The following is a 17,878-nucleotide window of genomic DNA, read 5'->3' on the forward strand; positions in this document are numbered from 1 at the left end:
AAAATAACGTTGGGGGCGGAGTTTTAAAAACAGCTTTTGAGAACCCTTAAGAGTGCACAGGGACATACAGACCCACTCACCTGTCGGCGTTGGGAGCGAGCGCGAGGCTAACGACCTGACGCGCAGGCGCACGCCGTCTCCCGCCCGCCACGCCCCCGTCACGCCACTAGTCCCACCCCCTCCCTAGCCCCGCCCCGCCGCTCGCCCCGCCCGCCGATCCTCCGCATCTTCCTCCCAAGCCGGCGACTCCTCAGCCTGCGCTGCGCCCTCCCGGCCTGGGACGTCGCTGTACTGGCCTCCGAGCTCCACACTGACACTCCCAGTGTCCGGGCGGGGGAGGGAGGCGGAGCGAGCGGTGGGGGTCAGTGTCGCCGCGGTCCAGGGACGGCGGCGGTGGCGGCAGCGGAGTCAGTGGTCCCTGCGCGATGGCCGCCTCGGTGTTGTGCTGCCTGCGGTGCTGCAGAGACGGCGGGACCGGCCACATCCCTCTGAAGGAGATGCCGGCCGTGCAGCTGGACACGCAGCACATGGGTAAGGGCCTTCCCTTCCCCAGACCCAACGGCCCACCCGGACGGGGCGCGGCGGGCTGGGGGCCCTGCGGGGGTCGGAAGGACCACACGCCGCCAGGCTCTTCTGGCCCCGCCCCCGCCCCCGACGCTGCCCCTGACACCATTTGGTCTCGCGGATCGCTCCGGACGCCGGCCGACTCCGCCTGGGCTGGGTTCTGCGTTCAAGGCTGCGCAGCCCTGTCTGTGCTTGTCATCAGTGGGTGTGTTGACCTCCTTCTTCTCACTGGAATCTCCCCGCTGCCTCCTCCTGAGAGGTTAAATGTTCCCAGGTGAGGGGAGCGGGGAGTGCTGTGGTGACCCTCCCACAGTGCCCTCCTGTCGCGCTCCAATCAAAACCTACACATTTTCCGGTCTTGACCCTTCTGCCCTGACTGTCGGTTGTTCCTCTTTAGCCCCGTCATTTATAGGTTGAAGCTTGTTTTATTGGAGGTAATTTTCCTCTCACCTCCTAAAACCAAAACAAGTCAGATTGCAGAAGCCTGAAGTCGAACCTCAGGTCAGAACCTGCCATTTCCACTAAAACCTCCCATTGCCCGACTCTTCCTTAGTCATTGTGCTGTAATTTCATCTGACTGGCCTCTTCCCAATAGTCAGGCTATTGCAAAATAAAATAGCACTTTGCTCCTCTGCATCTATGTTTTTTCCTTCCACTTCCAAGTGGCCACATAACTTACCTAACATTCTTCCTCTTTCTCCATATCCTCTTTCACCATCTTATTTCTGTTGTTATATTTTTCCTGTATAGTTCCATGCTTCTGGAATATGGCTCTAGAAGGAGAGATTTCCTAATATAATTATTTCAGCTAGAGTACTGTCTTTGTGGATTATTTTATTCTAACTATACTTCTCTGCACTTTTGATGTTTCCCACATCTTTCATTGTCTCAAAGACAGTGTATTGAAATAACAAAGGCAATTCTTAATATTTATAGCAAAACCCTCTCCCACCCAGATTCTTTGTAAATCTGAAAACACTCTACCCATTATATCATATTGCTATATTTCTGTAGCACATACTAAATGTGATAATTATTTACCACCTTGTGCGTGGGTATTAACTTTTAATTCCTAGATCTCCCAAGAGTAGTACAGAACCTTAATAAATAAATAAATACATATATTTAAATTATTTCTTATCCATCATCATTTACAGACAGTGGACGTTCTAATCCTGGAATTTCCCTCAGAAAATGTTTCCATTTCATTTATTCATTCAGATATTAAGCAACTGAACAGATATTAAGCAACTATTAATAGCAGGTGGCAAGCATTGTTGTAAGGTCTGAAAATACACTGCGGGACAACAATCCCTAGCTCCTGGAGCATATCAGCTTTAGCTCTTCTTCCTGTCTCTACTGCCAGATTCTTGAATTACTGCAGTCTGCTCTTTAAAGCATTCCTTTTCTCTGGCCTGTTTTCTCTAGGAAGAAAGAACAATCAGTTGTACTCATTCCACTATATTTTTCTTTTTCCAAAGCTGTCCAGTAACTTTCAGCTACTAATGAGATGAAGCAGATTAATGTCATCTCCAAATTTTTTACCTGCATGAAATTTTTATTCTTAACCCGTTTCTTTCTTTTTTTTTTTTTTTTTTTTTGAGACAGAGTCTCACTTTGTTGCCCAGGCTAGAGTTAGTGCCGTGGCATCAGCCTAACTCACAGCAACCTCAAACTCCTGGGCTCAAGCAATCCTACTGCCTCAGCCTCCCAAGTAGCTGGGACTACAGGCATGCGCCACCATCCCCAGCTAATTTTTTCTATATATATTAGTCGGCCAATTAATTTCTTTCTATTTATAGTAGAGACGGGTCTCACTCTTGCTCAGGCTGGTTTTGAACTCCTGACCTCGAGCAATCTACCCGCCTTGGCCTCCCAGAGTGCTAGGATTACAGGTGTGAGCCACGCACCCAGCCTATAGTAGATAATTTATATCTTAGTTATCATGCTAAGGTGCTAAGTTAATGGAAATAGCAAAAGACTCTAAATACAATACAGTCTGCTCTTTAAGCTGGAACCACAGAAACAAATCTGAAAATGGTATATATTCTTTTACTTCAACATCATTTCTAGTCTCCAAAGCATTCTAGTCTCCACTGCACCCAGGCAACCCATTTCTAGTAAATTAAAATTCTTCAATCACAGAGGAACCTGAAGCAAGCACCTGAATAAAATGAGAGGAAAAGGTTATTGAGCTAGGAGAGCATGTTTCAAGCATGAATTGATCTTAACATGAATGTTTGAGAAGCATATGTATTTGGATATGTAAAAGGTTATATTAGATAACCTAAAGAATGTGATTTTTTTTAAAAAAAATTATATATTTCATATCCAAATGATATCTCTTTCAAGGTTGTCACTTATTCTGGTGATGTTGCATTACTTAAAACCATTTTGGATTTCCTTTTTTGGAATTTTCTGCCACATAGTTTTTGTAAATATCTTCATTGATGCCATATTGAATTGACTTTTTAGATACAAATGACTTCCATGGTAGCTATTTTCAAAGGGATGCCACTCATTTGGAAATTTCTAATGTTTCTTAAAACATACGCTGTGACTATGTTTATAAGGTATTCTGGCTGTAGTCAAATTTGCCTTCACTTTCTAAGCCATACCAATGACTAATAAAACTATACAAATCATGTAGATCTAAATACAGATATACTTAATAAATAAAAATGACATAAGCTTAAAGTGATTCCCTAATGATTCACAACTACCCCAGAATGTTCTCCGAATATATTCATTTTTCTATATAAAACTTCTCAATACCTAACAGAATGCTTTGGAGACTAGAAATGATGTTGAAGTAAAGGAATATATACCATTTTCAGATTTGTTTCTGTGGTTCCAGCTTAAAGAGCAGACTGTATTGTATTTAGAATCTTTTGCTATTTCCATTAACTTAGCACCTTAGCATGATATCTAAGATATAAATTATCTACTATAGGCCGGGCGGTGGCTCATGCCTGTAATCCTAGCTCTCTGGGAGGCCAAGGCGGGCGGATTGCTCGAGGTCAGGAGTTAGAAACCAGCCTGAGCAAGAGCGAGACCCCGTCTCTACTATAAATAGAAAGAAATTAATTGGCCAACTAATATATATACAAAAAATTAGCCGGGCATGGTGGCGCATGCCTGTAGTCCCAGCTACTTGGGAGGCTGAAGCAGGAGGATTGCTTGAGCCAGGAGTTTGAGGTTGCTGTGAGCTAGGCTGACGCCACGGCACTCACTCTAGCCTGGGCAACAAAGTGAGACTCTGTCTCAAAAAAAAAAAAAATTATCTACTATAGGCTGGGTGTGTGGCTCATACCTGTAATCCTAGCACTCTGGGAGGCTGAGGCGGGTAGATTGCTCGAGGTCAGGAGTTCAAAACCAGTGTGAGCAAGAGCGAGACCCCGTCTCTACTATAAATAGAAAGAAATTTTTTTTTTTTTTTTTTTTGAGACAGAGTCTCACTTTGTTGCCCAGGCTAGAGTGAGTGCCGTGGCGTCAGCCTAGCTCACAGCAACCTCAAACTCCTGGGCTCAAGCAATCCTGCTGCCTCAGCCTCCCGAGTATCTGGGACTACAGGCATGCACCACCATGCCCGGCTAATTTTTTCTATATCTATTAGTTGGCCAATTAATTTCTTTGTATTTATAGTAGAGACGGGGTCTTGCTCTTGCTCAGGCTGGTTTCTAACTCCTGACCTCGAGCAATCCACCCGCCTTGGCCTCCCAGAGTGCTAGGATTACAGGCGTGAGCCACCGCGCCCGGCCTATAGAAAGAAATTAATTGGCCAACTAATATATATAGAAAAACATTAGCCGGACATGGTGGCACATGCCTGTAGTCCCAGCTACTCGGGAGGCTGAGGCAGCAGGATTGCTTGAGCCCAAGAGTTTGAGGTTGCTGTGAGCTAGGCTGATGCCACAGCACTCACTCTATCCTGGGCAACAAAGTGAGACTCTGTCTCAAAAAAAAAAAATAAAGTAAAATAAAATAAGTTATCTACTATACAAGCTTATTACAGTTTTTAATATGTATGGGGGAACCATAAAGCATTAGCAATTAAGAAAAAAATACCATTTATTTGCATAATTCTTGGAAGTATGTTTCACTTAGGATGCTTTCAGTTGTAAGTAATAAAAACTACAACTCAGAATTGTTTAAGCAATGAAGGAAAAGTACAAAGGAAGCAGTGCCTTCAGGAAAGACTCAGTGCTGCCAAGAACTTGGTTTCTTTTCATTTGTTCCCTTTGCCTTCTGTTACTTATTCCTAAAGGTTAGTGTCCATGATCATGTGTAGCAGCTTCATGGGCTGTAGGCTTACTAATACAGGTACATCAAGAATGAGACAGTATCTTTATCTCACTGTTCTCTGCAAAGGTCCTGAGATCCTCTATTGTAGTTGGCTGGGTCATGTAACCATTCTTAACTCAATCACTGTGGCCAAGAAATGTGGAGTACACTGACTGACTTAAGGTAGATCAAATGCTGTACCCCTAAGGCAAGAGAGGGTTGACCCAACTACCTTGGAACTGTTTTGATCCCCAGAGGGAAGTCTGTTAGAAAAGGGCAAACAGATACTACATTTCCACTACAAAGTGCTTAGCACAACATATTCACTCATTCATTTATCAGTTATTTGATGAGCATCTGCCAGATGCCAAACACTGCGTGGTCTTTGCCATCAAGGAAGGTGCTCTCCAGTTGAAACTACTAGAGGAGCACAGGGCAGCCAGATGCAAATTATTTGTAAAGATACTTTCCCAGAATTTGAGGTTTCACATTTGTATTTAGAAAAAAAGTGGGTGATAATGAATCATACAATTTTTAATTTCATACAATTTTTAATTTTTAATAATCATACAATAGGATCTTAGTTTTACCTTATTTAAAAGAACATTTCTCTTAAATCAACCAGTTTATAATTGTGATAGAATCTGAAAATTTTACATTACTCTTATGTATTTGTTCTAAATAATTTTTTGTTTAAATATGAATTCAACCTTTTCTTACTATGCCCTCATTTTATTAAAGGCCCTCTGGAGGAGTCCCATTTAGTTCTAATATTCAGATCTGTTTTGCTTGTACACTTATTACCAGTGAAGTGGTAATATTGGCCACAGGTCTTGGAAGTTACATGCTTTAGTGTTATGGGCTATTTCTTACATATTAGAATTATGTTCTTCATATTTTCTGATATACATGCTTTCCTAAATCAATATTTGGAAACAAATTGGTAATGAGGTCATATATTAAGAAACAGTGTTTTTCTTACTGTCATCTATAAATATTGTTTGAGCTAAAACTAAAATTTTCTATGAGAGTAAAGTACCTTTGAGGATGTTAAAATCTTGTTTGCATATTTGCAATGTGATTGAAGTAGCTTAGTAAACATTTTAAGATCCTTAAATTAGCATTTTTCAGTGTCAGGTCTTTCAACATGGATGTATATTCCTTTCTATATTCTGTGTACTCTTCAGTTCTTACACACTAATGCACTAGTGTAGTACCTTGTACTTAGTAGATATTCAGCTGGTTGTTAGTAGACTGTTTTAATTCATTTATATAGAATTGAAAATTGTACTAATTTACTACAGTTCCTTTTAAGTGTTTATAGTTTTGGTTTAAATTAAGAGATTTATGGCCGGGCGCGCGGTGGCTCACGCCTATAATCCTAACACTCTGGGAGGCCAAGGTGGGCGGATTGCTCGAGGTCAGGAGTTCAAAACCACCCTGAGTGAGACCCCGTCTCTAATATAAATAGAAAGAAATTAATTGGCCAACTAATATATGTATATATATATACACACAAAAAATTAGCCGGGCATGGTGGTGCATGCCTGTAGTCCTAGCTACCTGGGAGGCTGAGGCAGGAGGATTGCTTGAGCCCAGGAGTTTGAGGTTGCTGTGAACTAGGCTGATGCCACGGCACTCACTCTAGCCTGGGCAACAAAGTGAGACTCTGTCTCAAAAAAAAAAAAAAAAAAAAGATTTATGAAATCATCAAATTGGTTTATTGGCTAAAACTTAAAGAGTTAGTCTGTTTCTACTTTAAAAGTGTTTTAAATATTCAGTATAATTCACCTATTCACAGTTTATTTGAAACTGCTTCGTTAAATAAGACTTATAGCTACAAATGAATGTTATATATAAGTGTTCTCTCAGGAGAAAATAGTGAATTAAAGTTTTTTAAATTTTCATTTGTTTATTTATTTATTGACTCAGGATCTTGCTCTGTAGCCCAGGCTGGAGTACAGCGGTATAATCATAGCTCACTGCAGCCTCAAACTCCTGAACTCAAGGGATTTTCCTGCCTTAGCCTCCCAAGTAGCTGGGACTACAGGTGCACACTACCACGCCCATCTAATTTTTCTGTTTTTTGTAGAGATGGGGGTCTCACAGTGTTCCCCAGGCTAGTCTCAAACTTCTGGGCTTCAGTGATCCTCCTACCTGGGCTTCCCAAAATGCTGTGGTTATAGGCATGAGCCACTCTGCAGAACAAATAATATCTGAAAATATAGAATCCCTATTTTTTGTGAACTAAGAGTTAGAAGTGAACAAATTAACCCTGATTGTTGGATATGAAAATATAAAACTTTACATAGTATTTGCATTTTTTATTTAGGAACAGATGTTGTCATTGTAAAAAATGGAAGAAGAATATGTGGAACAGGAGGTTGTTTAGCCAGTGCACCTTTACATCAAAACAAAAGCTACTTTGAATTCAAAATCCAGTCAACAGGTTGGTATAATGGTACTTTACAATAAAAGGTCCTAATTGTTCTAAATATTAAGAGTAATTTTAATATATAAAAATGATTCAGGAGGGGAATAAAAAAACTAGAAGACTTAGGTCCTAGGTCTTCCACCTCTTATTGTGCAATCCTGGTTAAATTAGTTAATTTAGTTAACTTAGGTTCAGTTTTCTCATTTCTAAAGTGAGTAGTAAAGAGCTGCCCTTTATGCCTTACAAGAGCTACATGTATAAAGACATGCTGGATAAATGTAAGAAACTAGCATTTTTAATGGATTCTAGATGCACTATCTTTCTTAGGCTTGTAAGATCAAGCATATAAATAGCATATACTCTGGCTATTGATCTTAGGATAAAATCAATCTTTTGATCCTCAGTTTTTCTCTTAGCTATTGTTAAGATATCCTAATTCAGTGTCTTGAAGCAATCTTCAGATTCAGAATTGAAATAGAAGTCTAAAGTCTTTATTTCTATTTTAAAACTTTATGGAGTTTCTTGAATTGTATAGCAATTCTACATGATTATTATAATAGGTTAGTTAACTTGTGTCAGTGTTATATGCAGGGAAATTTTTTCAATAAAAGGTGTGTTATACAGAAACTTCCAGTAAAATACTACATGAGTAATGTGGGTATAGATAAGAAAAAGAGTGTAAATGAATCCCATTACTCGACTAGCCTTGAATGATATAAAACATCCCTCTGAGGCTTATTTTCTAAATTAGTGTTAAGCACTGATTTTTTTTTAAGTGTGTGGAATAAATCTGAATTTGTCCCCCATTCCATTATAAATTAGCCCACTGGCTGCAAAATGTCCCTGGTTACTATGATTAATTCTCAAGTATAACATACTTTTCTATCAAGAGAAGCAAATATTTTCTTTAGCTTTAAATCTAATACAAATTTTTATGTGGATCTTCTGTGACAGATACTGTCCTCAGTGATATCCCTAGAATAAATGGATTGTTGGAGTCTGTAGCATTGATCCTGCAATGGAAGTTTGAGACAATTGTTCATGCACAATCTTTAGGAGTAAAGAGACTGTAGAACCCTGTTTGCAAGTGTTGTTCTGTGAAATTAGTATCCTAATACACCCCCTATCACTCTCCTTCTATAACTCTCACAGTTTTCCCACTTTGAAGGATAAAAGTACATGGCCAAATTATTTAGGAAGCCAAGACAGTGGAGTCCAAACACACAACTTTCTAATGGTCTCACTCAATCTAAAAAAATTAATTGATTGACAACATGGTCTTCAAACCTTCCATTTATAGAATTTCTCCTGATTTTGATAAAAAGTGCAAAGGAAACAGTTTGAGACAAAATCCAGAGCTTTAGGTTTTCTGTTTGGCGGGTTAAGAGGAAAGCTGCTTGCTGCATAAGTCAGCTTAGACCAAAAGGTTTTAATATTTTATTTTGTTTTTTTAGCCCTGCCTCAGTTTTGAGAAACCAAAAGGTTTTAAACTCGCCAATTTAGGCATTGGGTTAGAAAACGATTTATACTTTATCATTAATTTTCTGTTCTCCATGATACTGTTCAACAGGCGTATATTTGCTGTATTTGTTATAGATGCAAAAACTGAAGACAATATTTTCCCACTTCTAGGAGACAGAGCTTGAAATAGAACTCCAGGCCATTTAAATTCAGTGTGTAGATTTTGAAAAGGTCTTTTTTAGAGACTACTGATGATGATAGCTAGCATTTTTTGAACACTTACTGTACGCTTTACTTACCCGCTTTTTGGAATATTCATACTGTTCCAAGTGCTTTACTTGGATTATCTCATCATACATTTTTATAACCCTTGAGGTGAGTACTGTTAGAATCTCAGTTCACAAACAAGAGAACAGAGAGGGATTAAGTAATTTGCCCAAAATGACATAGCTAAATCAGGATTTAATCCTTGGCAACACAATTCCAGGGCCCACTCTCTTGTCAACTAGACTGTACTACATCCATAGAGAACATAGTATAGTTTGCAAACTACTTTTAAAAGAAGATTTTTAAAGAACATTAATAGAAAACAGTTTAGTGATAATACAACACTTCTTTTTAAAAAATTTACACCCACTTTTAAAATAACTCCATTTATAGTTGCATTCTTCAGATTTTGGGGGCATTTAAACTATTATATTTTTAGGAATCTGGGGTATTGGTGTTGCAACTCAGAAAGTTAACTTGAATCAGATTCCTCTTGGCCGAGATGTGCACAGTCTGGTGATGAGAAATGATGGAGCCCTGTACCATAACAATGAAGAGAAAAACAGGCTGCCAGCAAACAGCCTTCCACAGGAGGGAGACGTGGTGGTAAGTTCCCTGGTGGAGTTGCTTTCCGCTGTAAACTATTACACTTGAACAGCTTTAACATATACGGCTTTGCCTGGGAGTTTGTGGTTTGAATTCCAGAGCACTGTGATGTGTCTAATGAAGTTGTTGTGTGTTCCAGACAAACTAGATGTTGCAGCCTTACTTAAGTGCCCTCTCCTTTTTAGAACTGCTTCTCACACATTAGAGACACTTTGGCCCACAATTTTGGAAGTTTGCTGACCCTTATGAGAGAAAATGTTAGGTATTTTTGAAGCTAAATATCTCTTCAGAGAAAATTTTCACATTTATCTCTCAATTTGTTATGAACTTCTGTTAGAAAATTACATTACAGCATTTTATCAGAAGTCTTGGTCTTCATTAAACTTAATCTAATCAAACTTCTTTTACTTTCAGAACTCTTCAAAGAACAGGACTCAAAATCCTAAAGATGGATTATAGAAAAGTTTTTGTTTTTTTTTCAAGAAAGCAGAGGGTAGTTCAGAGTTAATATGTTAAAAGTTACATGTTCTTAAGACTTTTCTGTTTTTATTCCCTATCAGCTATATTTAACTTTTTATCAAAGCCACCATGTTGAAAATGTAATCCAAAGATCCGTCTGTCTTTTCCAAACACTTCCTTTCATGCTGTGTTATTGAAAACCCTATCCACTGAGTTAATGCTATTAGCTATTGATTGAGAACAGAGTCCTAGAGTCTCCTAGAGCCAGGTGCCCTTGTACACAGAACCTTCGGTTCCTGGCTCGATATCAAGTTGAAAGGAATCTGTGAAAGATAAGAGTAAGTTTCTAATAATAAGATGACCCAGACAAGATAAATCCAGGTTAATGAATTAAAAAAAGGTATAGTATTTTAGAAAGAATGAAGAAAGGTGTGGAAATTAAGATTTTTAATTGTGGTCTGATTTTTTTCTGCAGTTTTAAAAATATGAAAAATAGCACATTTTTGATTGTTAAAAGGTATTTTTCCCAAATTGACTAAAGAAAAAAATAGGTAAAAGACATAAACCATTTTTATTTTTTTTTTTGCTTTCACAGCTGAGCTACATAAACCATTTTTAAAATCTGCTTTCCCCTGTGCTTCTTTTTGAATAGTTGGTTCTGTATTGGTAGCTCATTGCCAGATGTCCATAATATGGAACATCCCAATAAAGTGGTTATTTCTTGAAAAAGAATCTGGAAGTCAAGTTGATGCTATCAACCTGTTTACACTAAAAGATGAAACTCAAACACAAGAAAGGATAATCAATAAGTGTTTTTCTTTGTTGATGTACTGACCTTCTACTGGGGGTTATTCTTGCCTTCCTATCTCATTCCTTGCAATGACAGTTATCACAATTTGACAGATTTAAGAATGCTATCTTTAGTCTGTCAGCATTATCAAATTAGACTTTGAGTTTTCATGCTCATTCTGATAAAAGGAGAGCTAAATATATGAAATATAGAGAGAGAGTCAATAAAAGTAAAATGTTACTCTGCAAATATAAACTTTTATTTTCCTAGCTCAAACACTTGAGAACAAATCTTGTCAAATTGCTGACAGTGACATAGGAAAAATAGAATGGATTATAAGACAGGAAAAACATTCTCATGTGTTTAGAATCTCATTCATGTACCATTCTCTGAGGAGAAATCAAGAAAAATAGACTCTTAACATCTAACCAAATGATTACATGATTATATTCATACAGTAATCATACAGTACCAGCGTGGTCTACTACAGAACTAAAAGGCATACATGAAACAGTTTATGCTACTTTTTTCCTTTTATATACAGTTTTGAAAAGTACAAATTTCATTCTGAAAAATGCATTTTTCAGTTTTATTTTAGAGAAATTTTATACACATTCTATTTAGTGTATTGCTATTATAATAATAGCAAATGCTTCTATAGCATTTATTGCAGGCCAGCTACTGTTCTAAGTGCCTGGAAGGGATTAAATAGTTTGGTGCTCATAAGGATCCTATGAAATAGGTAGTAGTATTATCCCTATTTTACAGATTGGGAGAAGTTAAGTAACTTCTTATATGGGAAGAGTATAAGATTATAGTTTGGGCAGTCTAATTTCAGAATCTGTTCACTAAGTGTGCAGACAATTATTGATAAATTCATAGGACATATAGGATTTAGTGTATCATTACCTTTTTTTTTTTTTTTTTTTTTTTGAGATAGGGCCTTACTCTGTCTCCTGGGCTGGAGTGCAGTGGTGTCATCCTACCTCACTGCAACCTCAAACTCCTGGGCTCAAGTGATCCTCAGCCTCCTGAGTGGCTAGAACTATAGGCACATGCCACCACACTGGCTAATTTTTGAGGGGTCTCACTCTTACTCAGGCTGGTTTTGAATTCCTGGCCTCAAGAGATTCCATACCTGCCACCCCTGCCTCAGCCTCCCAGGGTGCTAGGATTACAGGCCTAAGCCATCGTCCTTGGCCCCAATGCTTTTTTAATCTTTTGAGCTATAACTTTTGTTTTTTAACTTGATACTAACTACCAATTATAATCAGTTGTAAACATCAGCTTTAACTTGGTAATATACTGGGCATATTTGAAACCAGGGTAAAGAGGGAAATGTATGATTTCTTCTGGGAAATGAGGTGTATAAAGACATTTCTTCATAATTTGAAAGCAGTGACAGGTAGTAATGCCCTAATTGTGAAAACCTCATTGTTTTCCCCTCTTATGAACGAAATCTATATAGAGAGAACAGCGTTTTCTGTGTGAGTTTAGAAGGTCTCTCCATTCATATTATGCAGTACTTGTATCATCTTAATACTTAAAATATAAAATCCAGATTATCCAAATATACTAGGATTTAAACTGTTGGCTTTGTTTTACCTCTAATGTGGACTCTTGGGATTTTACCTGACTTTTTTCCTTTAATAATCACTACTAATTTTTTTTAGCTCACTTCAAGCAGAATTCTACCAAATTATAAAACCTTAATGAAAATTATTATGACCATATGCTTAGTTTTTTGTATTTCCATACTTCCAAATCAGTGCTTTCTGACTATTCTTTTTATGGAACATTTATATTTTCCTTCATAGGGTATTACATATGACCATGTAGAATTAAATGTATATTTGAATGGAAAAAACATGCATTGTCCAGCATCAGGTATACGAGGGACAGTGTATCCAGTTGTTTATGGTAAGCTAAAATATTTCTAATATAATTTTAGATATATGTTAACTTTTGTTTGGCATTTATGTTAATTTTATAGCAATCAATCAAAAATCTGGACAAGTTGTCAATAAGGACCTTTTTATATGGAATGTGCTCAGTAGGATATTACAATCCTACTTGGCAGGATTACGGGTAGCTTTTATTCCCCACGTATTTTTTTTTGAAAACTTGCTAAATACAATGATAATAGTTAAATATGTAAAACCATACTCCTTTTTTCATCATGTAGTCTTATATTGTAGAAAGTTTCAAAAAGCTTTAGTGAATTTACAAAGCTTTTTCTGCCACTTATCAGAAAGGTTTAGATGCCCAGGAAATGTAATCATAAAGAATATTTTGGAACTAGGGATGGGAATCTTATGTAGCTTGGGTATTAATTTACCTTTATAAAATTCCCTAAATGTTAAAGCTCTTCTAAGAGAAATTATGACTTAGAATAGTTTCATATCAACTGTTTTGCTTTTGATAGCATGTACATATAAATGCAATTGTTTCTGTACAAGTGTATCCCTCTGAGAATTGAGTTACTTATAGAAAATTTCAAACATGTACAGAAGTAAAGAGAATAGTATAATGAGCCTTTGTGTACCCATCACCCCGCTTCAATTATAGCCAGTTGGGTTTGGTTTGCCTCCCATGTGCTCCTGTCACCTCTCCCTGCCTAGGATTATTTTGAAGCAAATGCCAGACATTATATCATTTTATTCATAAATATTTTAAGTGTATCTCTACTAGGTAAGGCCTTTCTCTTTAAAAAAAAAAAAAAATACAGTGCCTTTGTCACTATTCTGCTTTATTTTTTAAGTTATTAACTTTAAGTCAACAGGTGTATGATTTTTCCACCTATGGTTTTAGTAAGTCTATAAATATTTTCTCATTTAATTACATTAAGTTCTTAAATTTGGGTCATAATGAAAACTATTAACTTCTTTTGTAGTAACTTACTATAAGTGTAACAATATTAGTGATGACAGAATGGGATGTCAGAAGTATATAATAGCAAATATAAAAGTATACAATAAAAAATATAAATATTATCCTATTTAAAAATATGATAATAACCAAAACTTGTGATTTACTTTTAGTTAAGGTTTTCATTAGTCTTATTTTCTCCTATAATTATTAATACTTTTTAGTGATTTTACCTTCTGTGTCTTTGCATTTAAAAGTGTGTTTTTGTAAACTCAGTCGAAGTTATTGTTTTTGCATATTGGGTAAGCCTACAAGCAATTCTTTTATTTACTTAAATAAATGGAAATTTAGCTTGGTGTTTGAAATAATTTAGACTAAGAAGTGAAATAAATATCAGCAGAATGATTGAGTTATACAAGTGAATGTAGCAAATAAAATTATTATTCTAAATTGTTTCTTTTATTCAGCGTTGTTTTTAATGTAGTAAAGTTATAAACAGTAAATTATATAAAGTATATTTCATAAATCAAAAGTGATAAATTAACCAGTCCAATTAAACCAGATTAAATCAGTCCAATTAAACCAAATATTTTAATAGCCTAATACTATCAAAGATAAAAATAAAACTTAGGCCGGGCACGGTGGCTCACGCCTGTAATCCTAGCATTCTAGGAGGCCAAGGCGGGCAGATTGCTCGACGTCAGGAATTCGAAACCAGCCTGAGCAAGAGCGAGACCCCGTCTCTACTATAAATACAAAGAAATTAATTGGCCAACTAATATATATAGAAAAAATTAGCCGGGCATGGTGACGCATGCCTGTAGTCCCAGCTACTCGGGAGGCTGAGGCAGTAGGATCGCTTAAGCCCAGGAGATTGAGGTTGCTGTGAGCTAGGCTGATGCCACGGCACTCACTCTAGCCTGGGCAACAAAGTGAGACTCTGTCTCAAAAAAAAGAAAAAGAAAAAAGAAAACTTAAATTCCCTTCCTCTGTCTTCCATCCCTGATCCTAGATCAATCTAGTCATTCATTTTGTCTATTATTACATTCAACCTATGAGAGAAAAAACTGTGTCATACTGAAGAAGTATGGTTAAAAAGTTATGCCTTCCAGCCTAATATAAGCTGTCAATAATTTTTTGACAATTCTTTTACATCTCTGCATATTCTGTGCTGCTTGAATCCCCTACTCATTGTGTGCAGATGCCCGTGCCTTCAATTTTATCAGGAAATAGACTATCACTAGTGAACTCCAGTATACCTCCCTTCAACTTCAATCTTGCTTTGTTTCCATTCCATCTCAGAAGAAATGGTGTTCTTTGTGTTCAAGACATTCTGTAGTCTGGGTTCCAAACGCCCCAACTCTGGAACATACTTTGTCAGTTATTTCATCTGTCTCTCATATCATCAACCTCTCTCTCTTCAGTGCTTATAAACATTTGAGTCTTTCTCATCCCAAAAAGTCCTTCCTTGGACTTGTATCCCTCACTAGTCCTATGTTTACCCTTCTCTGTATGGCCACAATTCTCGTGGAATGACCTATATCTTCTGCCTTTATAGTTACTATGCCTTTGTTCTGCAACCCAATCTGTCTGCTGTTACCACCACTTCATTGAAACCACCCTGTTAAAATCACTGGCATGGCCGGGCGCGGTGGCTCACGCCTGTAATCCTAGCACTCTGGGAGGCTGAGGTGGGCGATTGCTCGAGGTCAGGAGTTCGAAACCAGCCTGAGCAAGAGTGAGACCCCGTCTCTACTATAAATAGAAAGAAATTAATTGGCCAACTAATATATATATAAAATTAGCCAGGCATGGTGGCGCATGCCTGTAGTCCCAGCTACTCGGGAGGCTGAGGCAGGAGGACTGCTTGAGCCCAGGAGTTTGAGGTTGCTGTGAGCTAGGCTGACGCCACGGCACTCACTGTAGCCTGGGCAACAAGTGAGACTCTGTCTCAAAAAAAAAAAAAAAAAAAAAATCACTGGCATGAATGCCAAATCCAGTATTTAAATTTCCTTCTTCATTTATTATGAAATATAAAGCACATAGAAATGCGCATTAAACATATATGTGTAGTTTAACAAATAGCTATAAAGTGAACACCCACATCATTACCACTTAGGTCAAGAAATAGAACATTTTCAGCAGCCCAGATGCAGCCTCCACCATAGTTGCATTCCTTACCCAGGGAGTAATCACTACTTGACAGTACTGTTAATTATTTACTTGTTTTGCTTTGTGATGATGTTTTGTTTTGTCATCACCAAGGTCAAGGTAATGAACATATTCATCACTCCAAAAGTTTCTTTCTGCCTCATGTATCCTTCCTACTCATCTCTCCCCACCCCAGCCCAACCAGGCAACCACTGATCTGCTTTCTGTCACTACAGATTAGCTTATATTTTCTAGAGTATTGTATAAACAGAATCATACAGTTTGTACTCTTTTTTGTGGGGGCAGGGGAAGGTCTGGCTTCTTTCACTCAGCTTAATTATTTTAAGATTCATACATATTGTAGCATATATCAATAATTCATTCATTTTATTGCTGAGTGGTATAGTTCACTGTGTGGATATATCACAATTTGCTTTATCCCTTCACCAGTTGATGGTCATTAGGCTTGTTTCCAGTTTGGGGCCATTACAAATAAAGCTGCTATGAACATTTGTGACGAGTGTTTGTATGGAAATACACGTTCATTTGTCTCAAGTAAAAATACTGGTAAAAACATGTAGAAACTGAATGAGGCCTGCTGTCTAGTTCACAGTAGTATACCAATGTCAGTTTCCTTGTTTGGATGTTGAACTGTAGTTACATAAGATGTTACCCCTGGGACAAGCTGAATGAAGGGTATGCAGGACTCTCTCTAGTATTTTTGCAACTTCCTGTGAATCTGTACTTTTTCAATATAAAACATTTTTTAAAGTAATAAATCTTAATTGTAAAAAATTGAGAAAATATAGGTACACAAAAAATTAGAAGTGCCCATATTCACACCATCTAAAGATGATTATTAACATTTTGATTTTATTCTTTCATGTTTTTGACAAATAGATTTTGTTTTTCATTGTGGCTATTTTTACCCAGTAGAATCATGTGTTGTAACATGGACAGCAGATGTATTTATTCTTCTTGCCTATTAATATTATGGTGTTATGGAAACAGCTTATTTGATAATTATGTATTCATTCAAATTAAGGTATTTGCTTCTAATTTATTTTTCTTTTTCTCTCCTTTAGTTGATGATAGTGCAATTTTGGATTGCCAGTTCAGTGAATTTTATCATACTCCTCCACCTGGTTTTGAAAAAATATTATTTGAACAGCAGATCTTCTGAATGTATTTGTTTTTTATCTTGTATTTCTGCACTGTTAAAAGTGTTTACCATTTAATAAAGCTTTACATGACTTATAGATGAAAATATATTCTTAAAAATATGCTTGTTAATGTTGCTAAGAAACCAATGTATTCAATATACCACCCTGAAGTTGTGATTTAAATTACTTATGTTTTGTGATATGCAAATCAGCATTTGGAGCAGTTTATTTAATTCTTATTTAAATAAATATAACTATGGGTTTAATTAACAGTACTACCTGGCAATATGTATATAGATAGATATTTAAAAGAAGAATCTTTCATACATAAAATATTTGTTTTGATAGGGATGTAGAATCTGGTGGGGATTTTTTGTCATTCTGAAGTTTAGACCTCATTTAACTATTTTAAGTCTGCGGTCCAATGATTTTGTGTCTCAATGTCCTTTTTTAAATACAATATAACAAAGTGACAGAAATTTATACTATTGGCAACTTCATTTTTGACAATCTATTTACTGTATAATGTACCACTTTTCTTAAAACTTAAATTGCTTATTTTGTTGTGTATTGTCATTGCTTTTGATTTACTTTGTGAAAAGAGATAAACATTTTAGTAATTGTCAGAGCATTTTGTTGAAAACCATCATGTTACTTCAATTTCAGAGTAAGTGGTTGATTAGTAATGTAGTATACACTGGCAGACATTCAGAATAGTGTGATGCTTTAAACTTAAATTTAAACGAGATTATTCTTTTAAGGACTCTTATTTAAATGTGTATTTTCTGTAAAGAATAATAAAATAATAATAATTAAGGAATGTTCAGTACT

At 36.9% G+C, this 17,878-nt stretch overlaps 1 protein-coding gene across 2 annotated transcripts; it reads left to right on the forward strand.

The window, feature by feature from the left end:
* Positions 1 to 254: 254 nt before the first annotated feature.
* SPRYD7 (SPRY domain containing 7) lies at positions 255 to 17,672 on the forward strand. 2 transcript variants are annotated; one of them, XM_012737320.3, is made up of 5 exons: positions 273 to 531; positions 7,181 to 7,297; positions 9,450 to 9,616; positions 12,683 to 12,785; positions 16,970 to 17,672. In XM_012737320.3, exons 1-5 carry the CDS (start codon positions 426 to 428, stop codon positions 17,065 to 17,067), a joined length of 591 nt encoding a protein of 196 aa, XP_012592774.1. In that variant the 5' UTR covers positions 273 to 425; the 3' UTR covers positions 17,068 to 17,672. The 2 variants fall into 2 exon arrangements, with proteins under 2 accessions (XP_075865559.1, XP_012592774.1); XM_076009444.1 differs by lacking the exon at positions 12,683 to 12,785 and having other exon boundaries at positions 255 to 531.
* Positions 17,673 to 17,878: the final 206 nt, after the last annotated feature.

The sequence above is a fragment of the Microcebus murinus genome, chromosome 13 (genome assembly GCF_040939455.1).
Source record: "Microcebus murinus isolate Inina chromosome 13, M.murinus_Inina_mat1.0, whole genome shotgun sequence".
NCBI lineage: Eukaryota > Metazoa > Chordata > Mammalia > Primates > Cheirogaleidae > Microcebus > Microcebus murinus.